Source organism: Typopeltis vanoorti, chromosome 10 (genome assembly GCF_054136105.1).
Source record: "Typopeltis vanoorti isolate ZY-2024b chromosome 10, IOZ_Tvanoo_1.0, whole genome shotgun sequence".
Classification (NCBI taxonomy): Eukaryota; Metazoa; Arthropoda; class Arachnida; order Uropygi; family Thelyphonidae; genus Typopeltis; species Typopeltis vanoorti.
The window spans coordinates 103188087-103212064 of NC_143558.1; the positions used below are offsets into that span (position 1 = coordinate 103188087).

General features: G+C 34.5%; 1 protein-coding gene across 2 annotated transcripts in view; it reads right to left on the reverse strand.

The window, feature by feature from the left end:
• Positions 1-23978, reverse strand: part of FBXO11 (F-box protein 11) — a 412771-nt gene that overhangs the window by 23781 nt on the left and 365012 nt on the right. For both annotated transcript variants that reach the window (XM_090399679.1, XM_090399680.1), the window contains exon 18: positions 11836-11944. In XM_090399679.1, coding sequence (XP_090255805.1) covers positions 11836-11944 — 109 coding nt within the window. The remainder of the gene's footprint in view (positions 1-11835; positions 11945-23978) is intronic.

Consider the following 23978-nt stretch of genomic DNA (forward strand, 5'->3'; position numbering starts at 1 on the left):
TGTAGGGCGATGTGGCTGCACATCGCTTAAGGGGTACGCCCTAGCCCTTATATCATTTTCTCTTTGACTCATATCATAGCTTAACAGTTTCTTTATCAATTCCAAGCTTAGCATTAAAGTCTCCAATTATAAGATGCATATCTTTTTTATTTGTTGTGTCTATACTTCTCTGCAGCATGTTATAAAAATTATCCTTTTCTTCCTGGATAGCATCATTTGTTGGTGCATATATAGCAGTTATTGTGATGTTCTACTTGCCGGCTTTAAATCTAGTGTTTAGTATTCTTTCGGATATTGGGTTCCACTCTATTAGTGCACCATGAGCTTTCTTTGTCATCATTAGTGCAAACCCCTTTGTGTGGTCATTCGTATTTTGGTTCCCAGAGTAGATTAAGTAGTGACCAGAGTTTAATTTGATTTTTCCAGTTCCTATCCATCTCCTTTCACTTAATCCCATTATTAATAGTCTGTATTTTTCTAGAACTCTCGAGACGTGGTATGTTTTCCTAGTTTCGAACATGATTCTAACATTCCAACATCCCAGTCTAAGCTTGTCTTTTGGTAAGGTGTCTGTCACTTTCTTCCGCACCTCTGCTTCCCCAGAGGTACCTCGTGTTCGTGGCAGTTCGTGTTCTATTTTCTTCATCTGGTGTCATATTTTGGAAGGTTTCAGTTTGCATAGCAAAGATTTTTTTCTGAGACTGGGTTGCTAGCCCTGCACTCAACCCTCCCCATTTATCTGGGCTTGGGACCGGCATGTCAAGTTTTTACTAAGCATGACTGGGTTCCTTCATTCTACATGATACCCAAAGTTCTCATCCACTTTCCAAGCTCTTGTTCAACAGAAAGTATACCAAAGCAGGTTAAATTAAAAAAAAAAAAAAAAAAAAAAGGAAAACGCAGCTTACAATAAATGGTTTGCATCAGTAATGCAGCCATCAGCAAATCTAAATTTGACTTAATAAAAGCCTATAACAGAAGACTTGACTCCTGTCCAAATAGAAGCAATGCCATTCTGGTCCCTTGGTAAAGTCAATGGACACAAATGCTCACACCTCTCTCTCTCTCTCTCTCATCCAGATGACACTGCTGTTACAGAACCAAAAATTCTTGTTTTTTAAAATGTTTTTAAATAGTTCCATTTTAGTATATATACTAAAAAAATTAAGTAAAGAGGGAATCAGAGAGAATGATGGCCATTCACGATCTCCTGGGATTCAAGGAAGAATTGTCTTGAACATGTAGGAAAAAAGTTTCTATATGTTCAATAACTTCATTAAAATCATCATCATTAAATTCCTTACTGTACTTAAAGAGCAATACAGGATATTATGATAATACTACATGAAAAAGTCGCATCATTACTATTTTGCTATCAACAATTTTCCTTCAAATTAATCTGTTATCTCTCAGGACTCTAATACTGTTAGATCTTATATTTTGGAATTCTAACATACGTTATTTCTTACTATATCGATCCACCTAAATCTTGGTCTTCGTCTAGGTCTTGGTCCTGCCATCCTGTCAAAAAACACTTTTGCTAACCCTTCCTGAATGCTAACAATATCAAGCTCTTTGCTGAAATCCTTGTTTTTTACTATGCTTTTTTCCACTGATGCCAGTGGAAACAATCTGATGCCAGATTGTATCAGTAAACAGATGTTCATAAAGTAATAAACTTTAATTGCCAAATATTTTGACCTGAAATTTACAGGTCATCATCATTGGCAGGAAGGCTAGCAAGTACTAAGTAAAACATTAATAAAGGATTACTTAAAAATGGTATGAGCTGCCAATTGAAAAAAACTAAACTCACTGCTTGATGAACTCACCAGTCTAGACAGAGATACCATATATAAACTAAAAGTACTTGAACAATGTTGTATAGCAGAAAAATTATATTTACAAAGGAATCTAACAATAAAAATACAATAGATTTTGTGCATTCATTATCACATTTCAGAATTACTAGTGAGGTCATTAACATATCAGCTATCACATTCTAACTGTAAAGTTCAAATGTTTTATTAGAAACAAGCATAATTGGTCAAGACTAAGACCCTGATTTCTGTTACATATTGGCCATACAATCAATTCTGAAGCTTATTTAAATCTGCAAATGTAACTATTAAATTCCATGTATATGGCATTCCCATTTGTTACCACACCACTATACCTTCACTTGTGTTTTCTTATGTTCTCTCATACAGATCTCAGTGGCTTACCTGAGAACAGAAGAGCCATAATTCTAAAACAAAAGTTATGTTGTTTTAAAATTATGGCTCTTGAAAGTTGCCTTCACCCACAATCTTACATTTACCTAAGATTTGTCATTGCAACTTTTGAAGAAACCAGGTGTCTAAAAGATATTCTATTCCTGTGAAATCTGTTACGTAGGACAGACCATTTGGAGGGAGATCTGTGTAAGTCAGGTTCTGGTTTTCCAAACAACAAGCGAAGGGTATGAAGATGTTTGGCAACAAAAAAATGCCATACATGGAATTTGATAGTTTAACATTAAATAGTGATTTAACGGGTTGTTATTGAGATTGGACAAAGGAAAAATTCAGGAATGAATGGATAGGAATATGTTATATGGAGGATAGCCAGCTCTGTGAAGGGTAGGTCTTGCCTTAGTAATTTACTCACTTTTTATAATAAAGTGACAATTGAGATGGATAAAGCAAATCAAAGGTTGGACAGGATAATGTATGGAATTCTATTACATAAACCACAACAAGTGGGGATGGATATGAAGTAGTGATAGTGATAAGACAGGGCTGTACTTATGCACAGGTGCATGAGGCTCTAGCTTGGGGGCAAAGATAGCAAAAGTCATACTGCATCAAACTAAAGGTAATAATAAACAGTAATAAAGAGATAAAACAGTAAATAACATGTTATATACAGAAAAAGCAAATTAAAAAAATAATTAAGTTAAGCAAAGCAGTATCTACATATAAATAAAGTTCAAAATCAAATGTGTTTGTATAATTAATTCTTGTTAAAAAGTTAAAAGAGCCTGAGCCTATAAGGTTCAGACCATGTAGTAAAAAATTAATTTCTTTCTCTAGTGAAGTGCTGACACTGCACCCCAATGTGACACATAGCAAAATGTGTGTTGCAGTGTTCACACACACACGCATGCAAACAGGTGGGTCACCAGCCCTCAGTAAACAAGTTCGTGTAAGATGACTGTGACCTAAGTAGAGCTTAGCAAGAACAAATTCCTCTTCTGTTTCTCTGTTGACTTGATTGTCAATGCTTAATCTTGTGCAATTTGTTTGTCAGTGCTTCCTGCCATGATGACTACACCAAATTATTAGCTTTGATCTTATAAACTGTCTGTAGTCTGCACATGGAACTGACAAACAGTACCTAGAAAATGCATGAGCTGATCTAGCAGCTGTATCTGCAGTCTTATTTGCTTTAATTCCAATGTGATTGAGAATCCAGCACAGCTGAATATCAAAATTAAAGACCTTCAATTGTACAAAAGTTGGCCAAACTGACAAAGCAATTGATGTGGATATGTACACAGTAGACAAGATAGTAAAGAACTCAATGAATCTGTAAAAATGATAAAATTTTGGTTGCAGTTTTCTTTTATATGCACAAGTGCATGCTGAATTACATGGATCTGCTGTATAATTGGACATGAAAATGTCATGAAATACAGCAGCACAACCAACAGAGGTACAGATCTTGAATCATCAATATAGAAGGGAAAGAAATTATTGTTCTGCTCCATGGCATTAAATAACTGCATGTAGATGGATAATGGAGTATGAGACTTAGTTGGCATAGTGAGAGGCTGCAAATATGCCATGGAGGAATACTGTTATGTTCAGTACAGGTAGTGTTGTCAACATTCATACTAAGAGTTTGCATAATTTCTTTTACATGCATACCAGTGGGATATATGCCAGTCTGATGTGTGTGTGTGTGTGTGTGTGTGTGTGTGTGTGTGTGAAATATTGAGCCTCCCAAAGCAGAGAAAAGATACTAGTCCATGTAGGATGCTCTGAACAAGACTTTATTTATAGGGTATAGTTAAGAGACAAATGTTCCTGAGTGACAGAGCAGATTTGTTTGTTTTGTCTTGCACTTTAAATAGACGATGTTAAAAAGCACCAGTACTATCCATATTCCTGATGATGGGAAGGACACAACCATTGCAAGCTACTCTGCCTTGCAGTCCGGCTTTGAACATACAAGTGCATGAAAAAGATGAAGCAATGAAAATTGATGCATGCCCCATTCAGTATAGGATAGAGTGTGAAGGTGATTCAATGATCTCTTGCATTATATGCTAAGTTGATGGATGTGCAAGGAATGTGAGCTTTCTCTTAAAGATAAGACTGACACTTTTTTCTGCTGAAAACGTGGCCCCATTACACAGAGCCCTTGAAGAGACATGATCAATTATTTGTTGAAGTGGTCTTTCAATTAACTGCATGTTACAAGATTGACAGTAAATTGAGAAGTCATCAACATAGAGCATTCCCCACAGAGGGAGGAAGCTGGTCAGTGATGGAGTTAACTTCTACAGCAAACCTCTTCCTGATAACATGGCCAAGATAACATACTTCCTCCTAGAATTGGAAGGCTTGAGACAGAAAGTTTTTAATTAAAATAGAAAGGTGTCCCCTGAGAATAAGATTAAAGAGGCCTCTTAATATGTCACATCTCCAGGCTGTGTCACAAGTTTTTTAATGTTAAAGAACACTGAAACCAGGTGTTTTTATTTCAGGAATGCATTTCTAATGCATGTTTCTAAGCCGAGCAAATGGCCCAACATTAATTGATATTTATGAAAGCCACATTGCTTGTTGGAGAGAAGACCACTGCTTTCTAAATACCAGAGAAGTATAGCATTAATAATTTGCTTCAATATTTTACAAAGACAGCCGGTCAGAGCAGTTAATAATTCTTTGCTTGTGGTGAATCCTTTCCTCGTTCTGGGATGCTGGTGACAACTGACTTATGCCAAGAATCTGGAAACTCTTCCATTGTAAGTATTTTGTTATAGATTAAGAGATGGAGATCATAGAAGATGATGAAAGATGTTATCATCATCTCATAATAGATGTCATCAGGACATCTATTATGAGATGACATCATAATAGATGTCATCTCATGCACTGGCATGAGAGAGAGAGAGAGCAACTCTTTTTAGTTCCTACTTAATGAATGGCTGATTGTGTGGCTCTAGCCCATTGGTAGAAACGTTTTGCCACTGCTTCTCTTTTTTTGCTCTTTCAATATTAAAATTCAGGAAGATATAAAGCTGCTGCTGAGATTCCAGAAAAATTTTCTACTAAAGTGTCTGTAATAGTTTTCAGATAAGCAACAACAGATCCATTATGTTCCAAGGTATATAATTGGTGTGCTCTTTATCTACCTTTCATTTTCTGGATTTTATCTCATACAATTTTTGCACAACTTGTTTGATTAATCAATGATGTACATTGGATCCAAGATTGTTTTTGACTCTGATGTGTCACAAAACATCCTTTAGCCTGAGCACATTTAAAAGTTATTAGACTTGATGTGGTAAGGTATCTATGAAATATATCCCATGCTCTGTCTTAATCTTTCTTATTGCTGCCTAGCACTCTGAGTTTCTCCATGGCTTTGGATAGAATGGAAATCAAGATGATGTTTCTGATGTTGCAGCTGGTGAGGCCTGGACAATATCTGTTACATACATTACTGCTTCGTTAATAGAGGTCTAACTGCCTATTTCAGTATCAAATATTGAAGATGGGAAAAGTATTAAAATCAGCTCAGTCAATTTACCATATGGGTATCAGTGTAGGAGAAGATAGTTCTTGTAAGGACACAATGCAAATAACATTTGAACAATGGTGGGGGGGGGGGAAGTAAAATATAAGATCTTGCAAAATATGAGCAGCAGTCATATGGAAGAAGATACTGACTCCATTATTAAGATGGGAGAGGTTATGATTGTTGAGCATTCACTCAATGATACAACCTTGTCCATTCATGTTGGCACTACCTCACATGGTTTTGTGTCCATTACAGTCACCCATGAGAAGTATGAGCAGAGGCAGTTGCAATATAAGATTATCAAGTTCAATCTTATTTAAGTCCTAACCTGGTGATAAATAAATGGATCATATTGCAATAAATCCCACGGAAAGACAAACTGCTACTTCTTCCAGAGCAGTATTAAGTTGGACAAACTTAAAAGGAGCATGATAGCCCATTAATATAGAGATCTAGCCATGAGTAAGACCATTCCCAGTTCTGCCCATGTGAACAATAGTGAAAAGCTATATGGGGTTCTTGATGGGTTTTAAATATGTTTCCTCTATACAGAAATAGAAGAGTTTGTGTTTCTGCAGCTGAACCTTGACATCAATATTTTGGCAAAATCCACAATGGTTCCACTGTAAAAATTTTCCTATTGTTTTGAATTTGTAGATTTGTCTGATTTTTGAGATGGTGAAGGTCTTTCTTTTTTTTTTTTTTAGGCTTATATTTATCCACTGATTTAGGGAAGTATGGACTGCAAGTGTCCATCTCTTCTTCTGGAAAAATGTTAAACACATCATCTCATGTGTCAGGATCACTGGGTGAATTTAGTTTACTTCTGTTGGATACAGAAGAATCCATTTTTTCTATGGTGATGTTGGTGGTTTATCTTTCAGTGATATCCCTGCCATAATTTTCTTGACAAGTTAGTTCTCATCGAATGGAATAATTTTTAGTGTTGCTTCAGGAGTGAGACCATAGGTCATGCAAACTGATGTGCTCCACAGAGAAGCACTCATGATCATAAAGTTTAGGTATGGTCAAATTATCAGATGGTGGAAAAGACATGGGTTTGAGTTGCTGTTGCTATTTTCTTAACTGTCATCTTCTCAGCATAAGTATATTTCAGGACAGGTGTGGTGGTGTGTAGCTTCCTCTCTGCATACTGATATGATATATTCTGCTCTGTTTTTACCTTTTGTATTTCTTTTTCATCCTTCCAGCTCTGACACGCATAGGAGTAGGCTGGATGATCTCCCTGACATGTTGACACATTTAATTTTTTTTTTTTTTTTTTTGCCGAGCAAGATTTATTATCATGCTCTTTACTACTACAGTGGGCACATAATATTTTTAATAATATTATTAATTAATATTCATTTTTAGCATGCGGTAACAGTTTTTAATTGGTAAACCACCAACTGCTGTATGTGCCTTGTATTCCCATTCCTTTGATTTGCTCGTTTCTACACACTGATGATGTACTGTTATTTTCAATATAAAATATCTGTACTCCCATTTCATTAAAGTTAATTACTATGGTTATCGTGTAATTTATTGTTTAAAGGCTATTATTCCTCTATATATAGCTTTGATACATTATATGAGTAAGACTTCAACCTCATATTGTAAAAATTTTCTGCATGACTGATCTCTTACAAACTGTTACCATATCATGTGTCCTAGGTTGACAATTCATATCTCATACTGGTAGAATGCAGCACAGAATATGAGTGAATGGTTCCTGCTCAATGCAAAGCCAAGTCATATGATATATGTGAATAAAGACTATAATAAAGAACTAGAACAAGAAGCAAGGAGATAACTCCTGTCATGAAGGAGTTCTGCCTGAAGAGGTTGCCCTCTCTACTTTTACCCTAGAGCTCTGGTTGACACCCTTCATCAAAGGGGGGGGAGAAAGAACAGAACTGTAAGAAATCAGAATCAGGCATTGCAGATAACCTGAGAGGTATTGCAACTCTCTTATGGTATTAAAGTGGAAAACAGTTCGTTGTCAAAACTAGTCAATACACTCACCAAAGTAAGAATATGCAGTTTTATTGATCTTGGATAAGAAGGTATCATCATCAAATTCCTGCCATATACCCTCAGTGGGATGTACAGGATATTATGATAATACTACATGAAAAAAGTTACATCATTACTAACTTCCATCATCATCATCAAATTCCTGCCATGTATACCCTCAAGGGGTGTACAGGATATGACAGTACTACATGAAAAAATTACATCTTTACTAACTTCCTATCTACAATTTTCCTCCAAATCAGTCTGTTACTTGTCAAGACTCCAACATTATCAGATCTTATATTTCTATCCTCTAAGGCACTATGTACCGTATCAATCCACCTATATGCTTTTAGTTATTATACTAACTTCCAACATTCCAATATTATCATAATCTTATATTTGTCTTCTAAGGCACTTTTTTTACTGTATCAATTTATCTTGGTCTTACTCTGGGAATTTTTTCCCATCCTGGCAAAGAACACCTGTTTTGCTAACCTTTCCTCTCCGATTCGGTTTAAGTGGCCATACTACCCAAGAATGGATCTGCTAATTTTCCTGAATGCTAACAATGTCAAGTTCTTTCCTAATATCACCATTTTTAATATGATACTGCCACTGATGCCATCTGTTCAGACCCATAATCTTTCTCAGGACTCTCATATTTCTGGCCTCCAGTCTTTGATGAAGAGAGTTTTATTTCTAACCCAGCTCTCAAATTCATAAGTTAAAACTGGTTTGAACACTGTCTTGTATACAGCTTGTTAAGTGTTGCAACTAATTTCTCTCTTATTCCATATAAATTTATTCAGTTGACTTCCTACCATACCAGCTTTGCTCATTTTGCTGTCTATTTGCAATATATAATTTGTCATCTTCACTAAACAATTGTGTCTAAATAGCCGAAATGTTTTACTTGTACAGATTCTCCATTCAGGATGTAGTCGGTATTTTAAATGTTTCTGCCCATTTTCGTTGTCTTTTCGATGCCGATTTTCATACCAAATTTATTATAGCAGTTATTCAATTTAGTCAGGGAATCCTGCACACTTCTACTGGATTTACTCAGAAGTATAACATCATCTGCAAAACGTAGAGAGCTGAGATTAACATCTCCAATTTGGATATCAGTTTTAATACCACTTTCATTCATAATGTGATCCACATATGAAGGTGGTCTGAAAAGTTCTTGGCCTAACAATGAAAAAACGATTTATAATTTCAAAATTATTTTTATTTTTGAACATAATCTCCCTTAAGACTAATACACTTATTCCAGCGATACTCCAGTGCCATTATCCTGTCCCTATAGTAGTTCTCAGTAAGATTGCAAAATACCCCTCTAGAGCTGCAATCACCTTTTGATTTGAAGAAAAATGCTGACCAACGAGGAAGAGCTTTAGTTTTGGGAAAAGATAGAAGTCACAGGGAGCCAAATCTGGGGAATAGGGTGGATGTTCCAACAATTCATAGTGCAGATCCCTTAATTTTTCCATTGCCAAAACACCTTTGTGGCCAGGTGTATTGTCCTGATGAAAGATGATTTTTTCCTTCTGCAAACCAGATCTTTTCTCACGAAATTTTTCATCTAGTCTGGTTAAAAGATCGGAATAATATTCCCCGGTTATTGTTTTACCCTATTCAAGATAATTAATAAACATCCCAAAACACCGATGCCATGACCTTTCCTGCTGATGGAACTGACTTTGTCTTCTGTGCTGAACAACCAGCTTCTGTCCACTGTTTTGACTGCTGTTTGGATTCTGGTGTGTAATGGTGCATCCAAGTCTCTTCCACAGTAATAAATCGATGCACAAAATCAGTTTTATTCTTGTTAAAATGCTCCAAGCACTGTTCAGAGATTTTCATGCGAGTGCGTTTTTGATTTGCTGTGAGCAAGCGTGGTACCCATCTTGCACAAAGCTTTTTCATTTGCATGCAAAATGAAAAATTCTTCATGCGAAATATATCCTACATGTTCTTTTGAAATGCCTATAGTCTCAACAATTTAACGCACTTTGACTCGCCGGTCATTCAATACCACACTTGATCAATGATTTCTGGTGTTGTTACACTTACACTTTTTGGACATCCTTCACATGGATCATCTTAAGGCTGCCACGTTTAAACTCGGCAGTCTATTTCTTAATTGTCAAAAATGAAGGAGAAGAGTGTCCATAAACTTTTATGAACTTAGAATGAATTTCTTTTGGTGTTAAACCTTCTTTTACAAAGAATTTTATAACCGCACGATACTCAATTTTATCATAAATAATATTTCAAGAGATACAGACAACACTTTTGCTTCAGACAGCTGTATAAAACAAACTACTTGACAGAATGACTTGCAATTTGCTTATGACAGATGTACTAAATTAGAAAAAAAAAAAAAAAAAAAAGTCTTGTAGATAGTGCTGCCATCTATGGTCAAGGCCGAGAACTTTTCAGACCACCCTCATAGATGATGAATAATAGTGGAATAATGTACATCCTTGTCTAACACCTGATTTAACATCAAACCATCTTCCTGTGTGTCCTTCAATTCTATCTGCTGATTTACAACCAAAATAGAGACTAAGTATTGCATGATATAGTGTCCAATTAACACCATATAATTGAAACATTTCGAACAGCTTTCCTCTTGGCACCTTGTCATATGCCTATAAATTTCCTGTTGAGAATAACCTTGACTCGTGTTTTCAAAACTGATGTTTGTATTGCCTAATACTGCATTCTAAAGGCTAACTGTCCATGTAAGTGTAGCAATGTGTCCTCTAAGAATTATTCCTCGTCCCCTTGAACTGTAGTTTGTTGAGAACTCTTAAGTGTTAGTACTCAAGGAAAGTGATGTGTTATGTTATAAATTATATGTCAAGTAGGAATCGAAAGCTGCTATTAAGGTAAGCATCTTAAATCATCTAAAATTAATATTCTAAGCTATGTGAAAAAAAACTAAAGTTAACTGCTATGGCATATATTCAATGTTAAGTAATAGTGTGGTCATGCTGATTAGATCGATAGACGACGGCAAACTTTCATTACGTGAACTGTATGTACAGCAGAACAGCAGGTCTTTGTTATGCTATGTGTGTGTATCAGACAGTTAGCCAATGTTATTCGTGAAAACTTAAATGGTCACACTTTAATATCAATTGCTTAATTAAAAGATATCCTTTTATCCTATAATCAGAAGATGAATCTGTTGTATGGCACTTGGCACACTGAGTTTATTACCCAGTCAGGTCATAACAACACGTAGATTGCAAAGATTTGGTCATTTCAGTTTCTCATTGATAAGGATAGTGGATAGACTCTAGAATAGAAATGAGTGCCAAGATGGCAGCAGGTCTAAGGAATGTTCCTCATGAGAAGTGATAAAAGATTTGTGGGTTACAAAAATTTGTCGACAGGTGGAAAAGAAATTTTTCATTATATAACACTAAGGGAGAAAAAAAAAAGGGGATTATTCCTGAAAAAAGAGTATAAGAGTCTGGTTTAGCAGACTCTTATACTCTTAGAGGCTGGTGAACGAGCGCTTTGTATATGAATAAATTTAACCAGAAGCATGATAGATGTATTGAGTGAATAATGATCAGCGTGGGCCTGCAACGATGAGCTGAGCCTTCATTATTATTATATAGGAGATGCCTATATAATAATCATGGCATCAAATGGTTATTAAAAGATTAAAAATTTTTAATTCGTGTGCAATATATGCTTGAATTTATATACCTGATCTTAAAATGTCTTAATTCTAATCCTAATGGATTAAAGTTGAGATCTAGCAGTTGAGAACTAAAATCATGATATCTTCACCTATCAGAGTTATATAAAAGTCTCTTTGCAATAAATGGGTCCCTTCAATTACTCTTTAAAACTTTTTAACTCAGTTTTAATAAAAAGTACTAAAATATTTAAATTATCTTAGATCTTTGCTACTAGACAAAGAACAGTTAACAGCACACGTTCATTTTACATAGATGAAAAACATTATTACACCTGAAAATTAAGGCACAAATTACATACCTGTAAAAGTCATGCATTGGAAAACTTGTGTAGCTAGATATTTTGTACAAACATTGTCCACTGTTAACTGCCTTTTCAACAGCATTATGATTATCAAATATCTTGTTCCCTGTAGGAGGAGAGATGTTAATAAAATATCTATTTGCAAGAATATATTACACATTATATATATGATGCTACTAAGGGACTGACAGATTAAAATGTTTATGCACTTTCTGTGAAATTAAGAAGCTGAAATTTTACAAAAAGATAGCTCATTATTTCTAAGACTACTTAGAAAGCAAATGAAAAACATTTAGGTCACAAGTGATATATTTCAACTTTCCAAGTTTATATGCACTAAACTAGTAAAAAATTCTGCATATTACATCACTAGGTAAGAAATCACCTAATTACAACTATCTACTCCATATCTGTTTTAGGTTGGTGTGCTGCAACGAAATGATTACCTTGAAGTATACTCTCTAAAAATAAAATGATGAAAAGAGAGAATAAAAAAAGATAGAGAATATCCTATTCTCTAATCCAGCGCTCCCCAAACTTCAGGATGCCAGGGCCCCCTTTAGAAAAATTAAAATATTTCATGGCCCCCTCGAAAAAAAAAAACGTAATATACACATATATTATTATAACATTTATTGCATTTATATTCAATACAAAACATACACAGCGAATATTGCAAAAATCAAATGCAAATATTACATTTTTAGCATCTTCCATGCACATTATCTCATATTTTTATATAGATAGATATAGTTATTGTACATTTGCAGTACAAGCACATGAAATGTAAAATAATTAGTAAGAAGTTTAATAACAATTTAATGTGATGGATGTGTTTCAATACTGCTACACAAAAAGTCAATATCAGGTGAAATATTTGAAGCTGCAATTCTTAGATTTCTGCTTTGAAATGAAACTTATATGAATAAGCATATATTTTTCTTGTTGAGAGGCTTATACGCTGGTTAGACATAATAACTAATATTTAAGGAATTGACAGCGTATACTGGAAATATAGATTAAATAAACTTTAATATACACTTTCCGATATTTCGGCGAACGTTACGTTGCCATCTTCTTGGGAACTTACTAAAAAGACACGTGCACACAAGTACTAATACAACAAATGAGACTGAGGCTAGGACGCTAGCGTTTTCCTAAAGTCCTGATGGTGCGCCCTGGTGGGCTATATTGGTAGTTCTTGGCCTTTGGGCTGAAGTTCTTTTGATAAAAGTTTCCCAAATTTGGGGCAGTTTCATGCATCCAAATTTGTTGAGGTTTGGCATGTTGAGGTATGCCAAACCTCAACAAATTTGGATGCATGAAACTGCCCCAAATTTGGGAAACTTTTATCAAAAGAACTTCAGCCCAAAGGCCAAGAACTACCAATATAGCCCACCAGGGCGCACCATCAGGACTTTAGGAAAACGCTAGCGTCCTAGCCTCAGTCTCATTTGTTGTATTAGTACTTGTGTGCACGTGTCTTTTTAGTAAGTTCCCAAGAAGATGGCAACGTAACGTTCGCCGAAATATCGGAAAGTGTATATTAAAGTTTATTTAATCTATATTTCCAGTATATGCTGTCAATTCCTTAAATATTAGTTATTAAGCATATATTTACTAATACTCATTAAGTGCCGAAATACGCAAGAAGCAAAATTTGTGAACCCACCAATGTGTGATTTTTTTCCATTAAAATATAAAAAATAACAAAAAAGAAATAATAAATAAAAATTAAATACGTTTCTTTTAAGATAAAAAAAAATCTACTTAGTCTTAAAAATAAAATAATGAAAAAAAATTTTAAATTTGTTTTCATTATTTCACGCCCTCCCCTCAACAAAACCTATGGCCCCCAAGGGAGCCACTGTCCACAGTTTGGGAAACACTGCTCTAATCGGTCTTATTCCATTAAGGAAAAAAAAAAAAGAAATCAGCGATATTAACAAAACAGGTATTTAATGGCCCACATTCACCAATCAGCGCAATAACATATTAAAAAAAAAAGAAAAAGAAAAAAAAAGAATTGGTATTACATAAATAAAACTGACGATTAAACTAAAACTCCTCTACTGATTTTTTTTTTTTTTTAACTTGTCAACTAAAAATTCTCACGTCACAGACAAACAGATGAGTGCATTTTTCAAGTCCTAGAAATATATATTAGCATTTGTTTGGTTATGTTCTAATGATTTTATGTTGTATTTCTTTATATGTTTTCATAAATTAATCATATTTGTTTGGTTATAAATATATAAATGTGTGCATGTGTCTGTGTATATATACACACAGAGCCTCCGTAACTCAGTCGGTACAGATGAAGCCCTTTGGTCGGAAAGACCTGGTTCGATTCTTGTGAGTGACGTGAGGAACTTTATCTGGTCTCATACGGAGGTAGGGTTTTTTTTTCATCTGGAAACTCGGGTTTTTCGTCCACCTGAACAGGCAAACCAGCCACGTGAACACACATTTACAGACACTGGGAGGCATAGAGCTAACCACCTTATCCTTGGGACGGATACGGTTTGGAAGGGCTAAGAACAGCTCCGTAGCACCACTAGGCCTAATACGTAAAAAGGAAGACACAGACACACACATATATATATATGATATCCTGGGATCTGTGAGCAAGTGATTTTTAGTTTTAGTTTCAGATAATGCTCTTTTATTTTAAATTAAGAAATAAACCACTAATAATTTTAAAAAAGAATATACAGATGAATTATGTTTAACATATAGTGGCAGAGTTAGCAGGAAAGCATAATAATGTGCAACTGATAGGACTGCACAAAACAGAAATTGAAATATTCAATTGCTAAAGACAGGAAATATCAATAGTTACTATATTTAACTTAGACAAAAAAAACATTCTCACGAGAAGTATGTTGAAAATAGCAGCATTTCAATTGCTTTTATTAGACTGTATGTCTATAAACTTTTTAATAAATATTCCATTTTATTTTATGGACAGTCTCAATCCATAATGTTTAAAATTTCTACCCTTTTCTAATTCTCTCACTCTTTCTATTCATTTACCACCCTGTCATTAGCTAACATTTACACTGCCATTCAATGTACACTGTGTGATGTCATACAAATGTGACAGCCACATCAGGTTACTTACTGTAGTCAACAAGTGTTTCTGCTACAAGTCAATAATTCCTAATAACATAATTTTGAACTTTCATTCAATATTTTCTTAAGTTTTATCTAAAATCTTCCAAGCAATAACGAAATAACTTGCAGTTTCAAGATTTTTCTGCTGTGGAGTAAACAGTGGTTAGTGTTTATGTCAGTTACATCATTCTAAATAACTAAATTCAGTTCCTGGTTATTTCATATTATCATTTATTAAATAATACTACACATACATAGTAGATTCCAGTTAATCAGGACAGCTATTTTATCGGGACAGGTCTGGAAGAACAAAAACAGAATGAGAATATAACAAGAATTTGCTTTATTTATTTGGGACATAATGCCATTTCATTGGTCTAGCCCAGTGGTTCCCAACCCATGGGTCATGAAGGGTTTTCTGTGGGGTCGCCAGGCAGTGGTGAGCTATGAAAATTTTAAAAACAGAAAACAAAAAATCACATCGTCACATCCTGCACAGAGATTTGTTTGCATAAATGTGTGACGATCTTTCGTTTGTCAGGTTAGTTTGTTGTGAGGTCCAGGTTCATGCGCAGTTCTGTGATTGGCTCTACGGAATGCGGGCTCGGCTTGTGATTGGTCGATTCTTATGATACATGCACACTGAGTGCCTAGCCTTGTTTCTTGCAGGCGGCAACGGTTTTTCTTCGAAACCAGCGAATTCTGAGAAATATAATAAATCCGACACGAATCGAATGATCCCACTTCCAGGAATCTGACGCCCAGCACGTCACATTATTTCCCTTCTTTGGCCAGCCGAGCACCCAGCCAAAAGCAAACAACCACGAGCCGGGCAGTGCTGTAAAGTCCAGACACCATAGGCGTCACTGTAGCATCGCCAACAGTTCCAGACTATGTAGTTAAACTCAATCAAAATATAATCTGCAGATCGGGCTTTTCACTCGTTAGCGTCCAGCGACCCGATAACACTATTTAGAAAGGTACGCAAAATTATTTTTTAATTTTTTTTATGAATTAAAACCACTTAATGTCCAGGTACGTAATTTTCGTATTTATCACACAAAAGCAGACATTTGAATTAAGAATTGTGATTTCATATAGTTGTTTTGTAACTAAAATAACTGCCCGTAATATTATGGATGTGGATTCAACAGTGTTTGATTTACAGTGTACGTTTGAAAATATTTTTTTGAAATAAATGTTTCACGTAACTTTATTGTTTTCAATAGTATTTCTTATAAATTCAATAAAATAAATGTTTTTTTTAGCCAGTTTTTTTGCTAATTAATTGGGATCTTAAGTGTGAAAGTTCAAATAAATGTTTTTCTTTACCTTTACTTTTAATAATTATTTGAACTGTATTGTTACATTATTTATACACATTTGTATTATATTATTTAAATTGTTTCAAATATATATTTTTGGAAATCCCTCCCCATGGGAAGAAAACATAAATATTCAGAAGATTTTTTGAAATATGGCTTTACTTACTTGACTAACAATGGAATAGTGAAGCCACAATGCATTTTGTGCAAAGTTGTTCTCAGTGCTGAGTCTATGAAACCGTCAAATCTCTTACGTCACTTACAGACAAAGCATTTTGAACATTCTAAAAAGGATTTAGTTTATTTGTTGGTATGAAAGTTGCAGATGTGAGAGACTTGATCAAACAGGAATCTTACATCAAGAATGGACAACATTACTGCAAGCATCATATGAAGTAGCATTGGAAATTGCCAAGCAAAAAAAACCTCACACAATTGGAGAAACGCTCATAAAACCCTGCATGTTGAAGATGGTAAAGTTAATTCTTGGGGATTCTAGCAAAGTAAAGATGCAACGAATCTCTCTCTCTCTAATAATAATACTATTCAAAGGCATATAGCAGACATGTCCATGGACATCAAAGAGCAGATTTTGAATGAAATCAAAGTTTCACTATTGTTTTCTTTTCAAGTAGATGAGTCAATGGATGTAAGCTCATGTTCTCAGTTGCTTGTCTTCGTGAAATATATTCATTCAGAAGGCATCAAAGAAGAGTTACTATTTTGTAGTGCACTTGAAACTATTACAAAAGGAGAAGATAAATAACTTTTTTGTGACTGGAGGACTAGAATAGAAAAACGTCTGTGGGGTTTGTACAGATGGTGCACCAGCTATGCTAGGGTCTAAGTCTGGTTTTCAGAAAAGAGTAAAAGAACTTGCTCCCCAAGAAAAGGGGATCCACTGCATGATTCATCGATATGCTCTTGCCTTGTAAGACTCTTCCAGCTCCCCTGCAAGAAGCACTTGATTCGGTGATCAAAATTGTAAATTACATCAAATCTGGAGCTCTTAACAGCCATCTGTTTAAACAGCTGTGTAAAGGAATGATTGCTGATCATAAGGTTCTTTTTTTGTATACTGCTGTACGATGGTTATCAAAAGGAAATGTGGTCAATCGTTTTTTTGAGTTGAAAGAAGAAATCAAGTTATTCCTGGAAGTGCAAGGGAAACATGAACTTGCGGCCTATTTTAACCTCCCAACCGGCCAGTGTGGATGAAATATTTAACACTCCCTAGCTTTTTTCATGGATCAAAACTTTGTCGGCATTCTACCTTTTATCATGCCATTACCTTCCTCCGCCGTTAATCTCGTTACGGCTATTCCATAGCCATTAGTGGATTAACTGTTGCTGAGTGACCTTTGTGTCCCCTCCCCCTGTCTTTACATCTATTGTGTTGCTTAGAATTTCATTTACTGTCCTAAGTTATTTGACCTATCTTGCCTCTAAAATGATTTATTGTATCTCTTCCCAAAAATTGAAACGAATTTCACATATGCGAAAAAAATCAATCCTGAAATGACCACTGATCAGCTTTTGCAATGAATCTATTTAGTGATAGTAAATTTGGTGTATTTTATTCTACAAATCAGTGCACCAGAAGAGTTGCACTGATTGTTCTTTCACTTTACTTATAATAATTGAATAATTTTTTTTCGAATTTTAGAATTTTCAAATGTTTGCTTTGAAAATATTATGTCAAATATTTATATTTTTAAATAATATTTATTGAAATAAATATGTCCTTTTTCTTTCATTTCTAGCCAAAGAGCATTATATGGATCATCACATTTCAGATTTAGATACGATTTTTTGTTATTCATAAAGACAAAATAAAAAAAAAAATGTTAAAATGCTAAATTGCATTACTCGGTTTCCGATCGTGTCTTTTTGGTATCAAAAATTTATATCCAATGATATTTTAGCAGTGATTCTTCGCCTTCGTCATTTATTTATTTATTTGTATTATGCATATTACGATAATATCTAGTGCATAATCTCGTAGATAAGTTGAAAATATAATGTGAGAAATATATACGGAATGATTCAACATTTTTACTCATTTTGAAGATTTTCTAATGCTCCCCCCCCTCCTTATTCTCTCCTGGAACTCAATTGCATAACTACTCTAAATTTCTATACAGGTTTGAAAGCTTTTCTAGACAGCATTCAAAATCAATTACTTCATTTTACCATTTTGACAATAGATATACGGCAATCAGATTGTATCGTGAAGCTTCTAAATCTGTTCTATTTATTTGCAATCTAAAACCAGCTGTTCTACTGTCCGCTGAAATTATGTGAACTTTTAGAAATAATATGGTATATTTTCACCATGCAAAATTGTTTATATGCATACCACACAAAAGAAAGTTCAGTAGTATTATTTGTGTTTGTTTTTCTTTCAAAAAATCTAAATATTACTTCTTCTGCTGCTGGAAGCTATTTCTGAAATAATCTACGTCTTGTAAATACTTGGTAATATCCTCTTAGCTGGAGGAAAAGTTGAAGGCTTATTACTCTCAGTGCTATTGAGAAGAAAGGGGAGAACACTAAAGTGCCTCAGGCTGTAGTGCAGAATATGTCAAGAATGTTCTTGTTTCCTTTTCGATTGTTGATTACCTACATCCTAACAGAAATACTGATATTTTGTTTACATGCTTATACATTATTTATGTCAAAATAATTGCTTAATTTATAATGATCAGTTTCACTTATATTATCAAAAATTAGAAATTAAATCATACAATTATCTTGAAAAAGAGGATTTGAATTATTTTCAAAGAAAAGGTGCATATGCGTTTCATAATCTTCTTTTTTTTGGGGGGGGGGGGGTATAGACCTAATCAATCTGCGGATATTTCAGATAATTTATTTCATAAATCGTTCGCAAGACAGCTGTTACAAACGTCAATCATTTGGGGAACATACCCATTCATTTTAGTGTAAAATAGTAGCAAAGGTTCGGTTACTTTAGATATGTAATCTAGAAGAAAATGTTGTCTGCTGAGATTAGAATCTTACGTGAAATTTTTTCTGACATGATTTCTCTATTCATTATAATGTAACCAATTTCCAGATTTTTTTCCCTCTTGCAGACTTCATGTTATATGCAGTGATTTCTTCTTTGTACTACAAGAAAAAAAATCAGATAACAGGAGAAAAATATGTAGTATTTTCTTTTCCACTGGCTGAATTTACAATGTTCTTTCTTTGTGTTTTGAAGAGAAAGTGCAAATGACTTTTTCTTACTATTTTTGCCATTATAACATCTCATATAATTATAAGAGTGATATTTTACCATTTTTCTCCCACACGAGAAACAGAAATAAGGTAGTAATAATAGCCAAACTTCATTGTAGCAGAAATTTTTATTACAAAACTTTGTAATATATATATATATATATATCTCCGAAACAAGAAATTTGAAACCCATATCACATCAATGTTGAGTGTTGGCAAGGTGAAAATCTTCCCGTTATTATTTATATATTTCATTTATTAACTAGGGGGGGCTATGCCCAACTCTCCCCGTGTTCCGGTATGGTAGGCCAGTTCTCCTTCAATTGTGATAACTCGAAAGGGAGTTCCACCCCTGAATTATGATGACTCGACACTCAGGGTAGCCCCCCTGAGTTTCAAAACGTTTCGATAAACATGACATAAAAAGGCTTATCATTTTATATATATATATATATATATATAGGGTAGATTTTATTTCATTATTTTTTATTGTTTTGATGAATTACTTTACCTGGAATACTCTTTCCAGTTTCTCTGTGTCATAAAAAGAACTTAAAAATTAGCCTTCAGGATGATAAAGAAACAGTGCATTCAGGTATCCCTCTATCAATATTTGTAGTCCTGAAAAGGACTGTTTTGATGGTCTTGAAAACAAACATTTTTTATTTCATACTGTTCAGAATTTAAAATTCTTGAACAGCGTGGAACACCTTGAAGCAAGGCTAAACACACAAAGCAGTTTTACACTCAGGGCACCAGAATTTTGTTTCCTTTCTGATATTTTTTTTATTACATACATAATATTTGCATGCAGGTTTTTTTTATTAGCCGTTGGTGGTAGATTTTCGGGATAATAGTTGGAGTTAGCAGCGTTCAACCTCAGATGTCTGGCAGGATTTCCTGTTTTTCTGCTTGTTGAAGAAGGTGCATGTGCATGCAGCAATGCTTTCGCAATTTCTATTCTGTATTCTAGATATGTTATGGTAGACAAACATTTTTTCTTGTACAGGAGGAAACTGTTCCAAATAACAAAATCCAATACATGTCCAAACACTTTTTTGTAATATTTTTATGCTGTTTCCTCATTACAGAGTAGAATGATAGCTGCTGATCGCACCTGTCGACTCCACCCATAGTGTCGTTGTATGCACACACAGCAATGGGTTTTTCTTTCTTCAAACCATGCTTCTCCACGGATTCCGTTGATGGATTGTGCAGGGAAGACAGCAGAAAAACATCTTTTTTGTCTTTCCAACGTAGTGCAAAGACTTTCCCTCGCTGATAAGTTCGGATTTCCCACTTCGATAGCTTTCCTGAAGCCAGATCTGGAGGCATATCTCGCCTTTTTGCATTTAAAGTACCATAACTATCTGTACGATGCTGTAAAAGCAAATCAGCGAGTTCACGACACATATAGTAATTATCCATTATAATGCAGTAACCTTTCCCCAGTAAAGGGTCTAGTAACTGCATTACTGCACACATTGACAAGGGGAGATCTGAATATTTATCATGCTCGATTACAGTTTGCTTTCCCGTATAAGGTTTGAAATCCCAAAGATATTCACTTTCCGATTCGCAAAGCATAAAAATTTTTATTCCATACTTCGCTTTCTTTTTGGGAATATACTGCTTACATTTCAGTCTACCTTTGAATGGCATAAGGCTTTCATCGATACTGAAGTCTCTCTCAGGAATGTAGAGTGATCTACATTTCTGATGGATTTTCATCAGAAAATCATAAATTTTGTTGAGGACTGGGCAAGAATGTGTTGCCTGATCATATTCCTCATTATTCTGAAAATGCAAATACTTCATGATGAGACTGAATTGTTTTTCAGTCATAACATCACGAAACATTGGTGTGTTCAGAATCCAGTCTGTAGACCAATACATTTCGAGAGCGGGCTTTCGAAATGTATTTCGAAACTTCGGGTTTTCCACTTTCTTTATTCTGATATTGCATTTGAAGGATGACAGTGATTTTAAATATTAATTTCACCTATATCCGAATAATTGTCTAATTTATAATAATCGCCACATAGTTTCAGTATCGAAAAATTAAAGTTATGTGGAACAATTACTAGAGAAAAATAACGAATTAAATAAAAACTGTACCTATGTTTCATAACAGTTTTCGGATGTGTGATAGTAATGCAATGGGAGGAGGGGGATTAAACTATCAGAGGCGAAATAAAATTCAATTCTATTGTAAAAATATGGAAATGAAATTTCACATTTGATATACATATTTTGAATGATAAAAATAAGCAAATGTATCGCTTACTTTAAAAATTGGAGAAAAAATATCTGAATTATGCAGAAAATATAAATTTAAATCATAACTGTTAATTTCATTTTGTAATGACCAATTATACAAGGAAATCAAGAAAGTGAAAGTACAGATTACTATACAACATGAAGAAAAAATTTAGTAATATGATTAAAGAATTTCATGTTATTCTCTATAAAGCAAAGTTGCTCAAGCGTGTCCTAAAGGAAATGTGTGAAGTATTATTCGATTTTGATGGTTTTGTACAAAAATAAAAATAATATAATCTGGAACGTCGGCAGCTGGTTTTCTTTTCTTTTTTTAAAAGAATATTTCAAATAATTATCGTGAATTAATTTCTTCGAGAACAAAGAAAAAAACCTTTTGTCTAGTAAGCGATTAGAAAAAAATTAGCGCAAAAAAATAAAAAATTAAATTGGTTCTCCAAGGTAAGGCAATATTAAAGTGAAGAAATTATGCAAGACCTTTATTTTGTCCAGAAATTAAAATTGTATTGTACAATAAAAAGAGAAAACAAAAATATAAATAATTTCTCTATTTTTAGTCTATCATATATAACTAAAATCCAGTTAACCAGCATGGAACAAGAAAGTCCGTTTCTTGTTATAGGCAACTGAGAGGCAGCTACGAACGGGAGATAATCCGATTAACCGTTCTCTTCAGCGTGAGGGTTTATCACACCTTCTAATGGACATGACACTCAAATTGCACTTCTTATCCAGGTTCTTTAAACAGGTGGGCTGAAACATATCCAGATTTAGTTGGATGTCTATAGACGTCCTAGCCGGTAGGGAGGTTAATGATGAAACTTGGTTGAGAAGAATTGCTTACCTAGTAGACACATTAGAACAGCAAAATAGGCTTAACCTGAAACTCCAAGGAAAGGAAACAACAATTATCGAATTTCAAGATAATCTCAGGGCATTTACATCCAAACTCCAGAACTGGCGAAGAAAAGTAAATCTAGGAAACATTGTCATGTTTGAGAAACTGTGCAGCGTGGCAGACGAATCTGAAGGTGAAATAAATGGCAATTTGAAAGAAGAGATTACTGGGCATTTTGATTCTCTTAAAATTCCCTCCTGAGCTGACAGAAGAAGCTGCTGCGCTGGTACGAAATCCGTTCTCTGTTTCCTTGATGTCGCCAGCATCCCCGATGAATTCTTGGATTCTGCGGAACAATTCCTTGACACGCAACTTATTTGATGAAAAACTGCTGACTCAATTCTAGTGTGCTATGTATCGGTCATATCCAAATGCCACCATGCTTGAGTTTCAAGTTTTACTCCCTTAGTTTCTACATATCTCTGTGAGAGTGGATTTTCAATGCTTCTTCAATTGAAAACCAAACCAAGAAACAGAATAAATGTTGAAAATGGCATTAATGAAAACTCAACCACGAATTTTCAAGCTTGTTAATGAGTTACAATTTCAATCAATGCATTAAATATGTTGTAAGTTAACATCATTTTGAATTATATTATACTGAAAAATCTATTTTCGATGTGCTTTCATTTACCCTATTAAAAAGCCTATTTTTAATGTATCGGGGTCGTGGGTCACTTTGCCTCTATAAAATGGGGTCGCGACTTGAAAAAGGTTGGGAACTTCTGGTCTAGCCAATAACCTCTACCACAGTGTTAGAAAAATTATGTAATGTTGCTTCAAAATTTAGTGCTGATGACATCTGCAGTGTTCACAGAACAGGGCTATTTTATTGTGTCACATTGGATGGTTCCTAGTACAAACACTGTTCAGATCAATGAAAGCAATGAATCATGTGACAGTGTTATGATGTTCAACTATGTTAGGCACTGATAAAAGAAAGCTATTAGTTATTGGGAACAAGGACAACACCTCCCAATGTTTTCAAGGATTAGAATGGGGAGTTTACCAGTTCGGTACCATGCAAACAAACGTTTATGGATGATTTCTGAATTTTTTAAGAATTGGCTTATGAATGGGATGTGAAATTACAACGGAAATCAAGAAACCTTTTACTGATCCTTGACAACTGTTAAGGAGAGCAGTGCAAAAGTTATATTCTACAAGCAATACAGTTTATGGCTGCTGACAGTTGGTGAGGAATAAGCAACAAGACCATTCAAAATTGTTTTGCTCGCTATGATTTTAGGCATTCAATCATGGATATGACATATGGC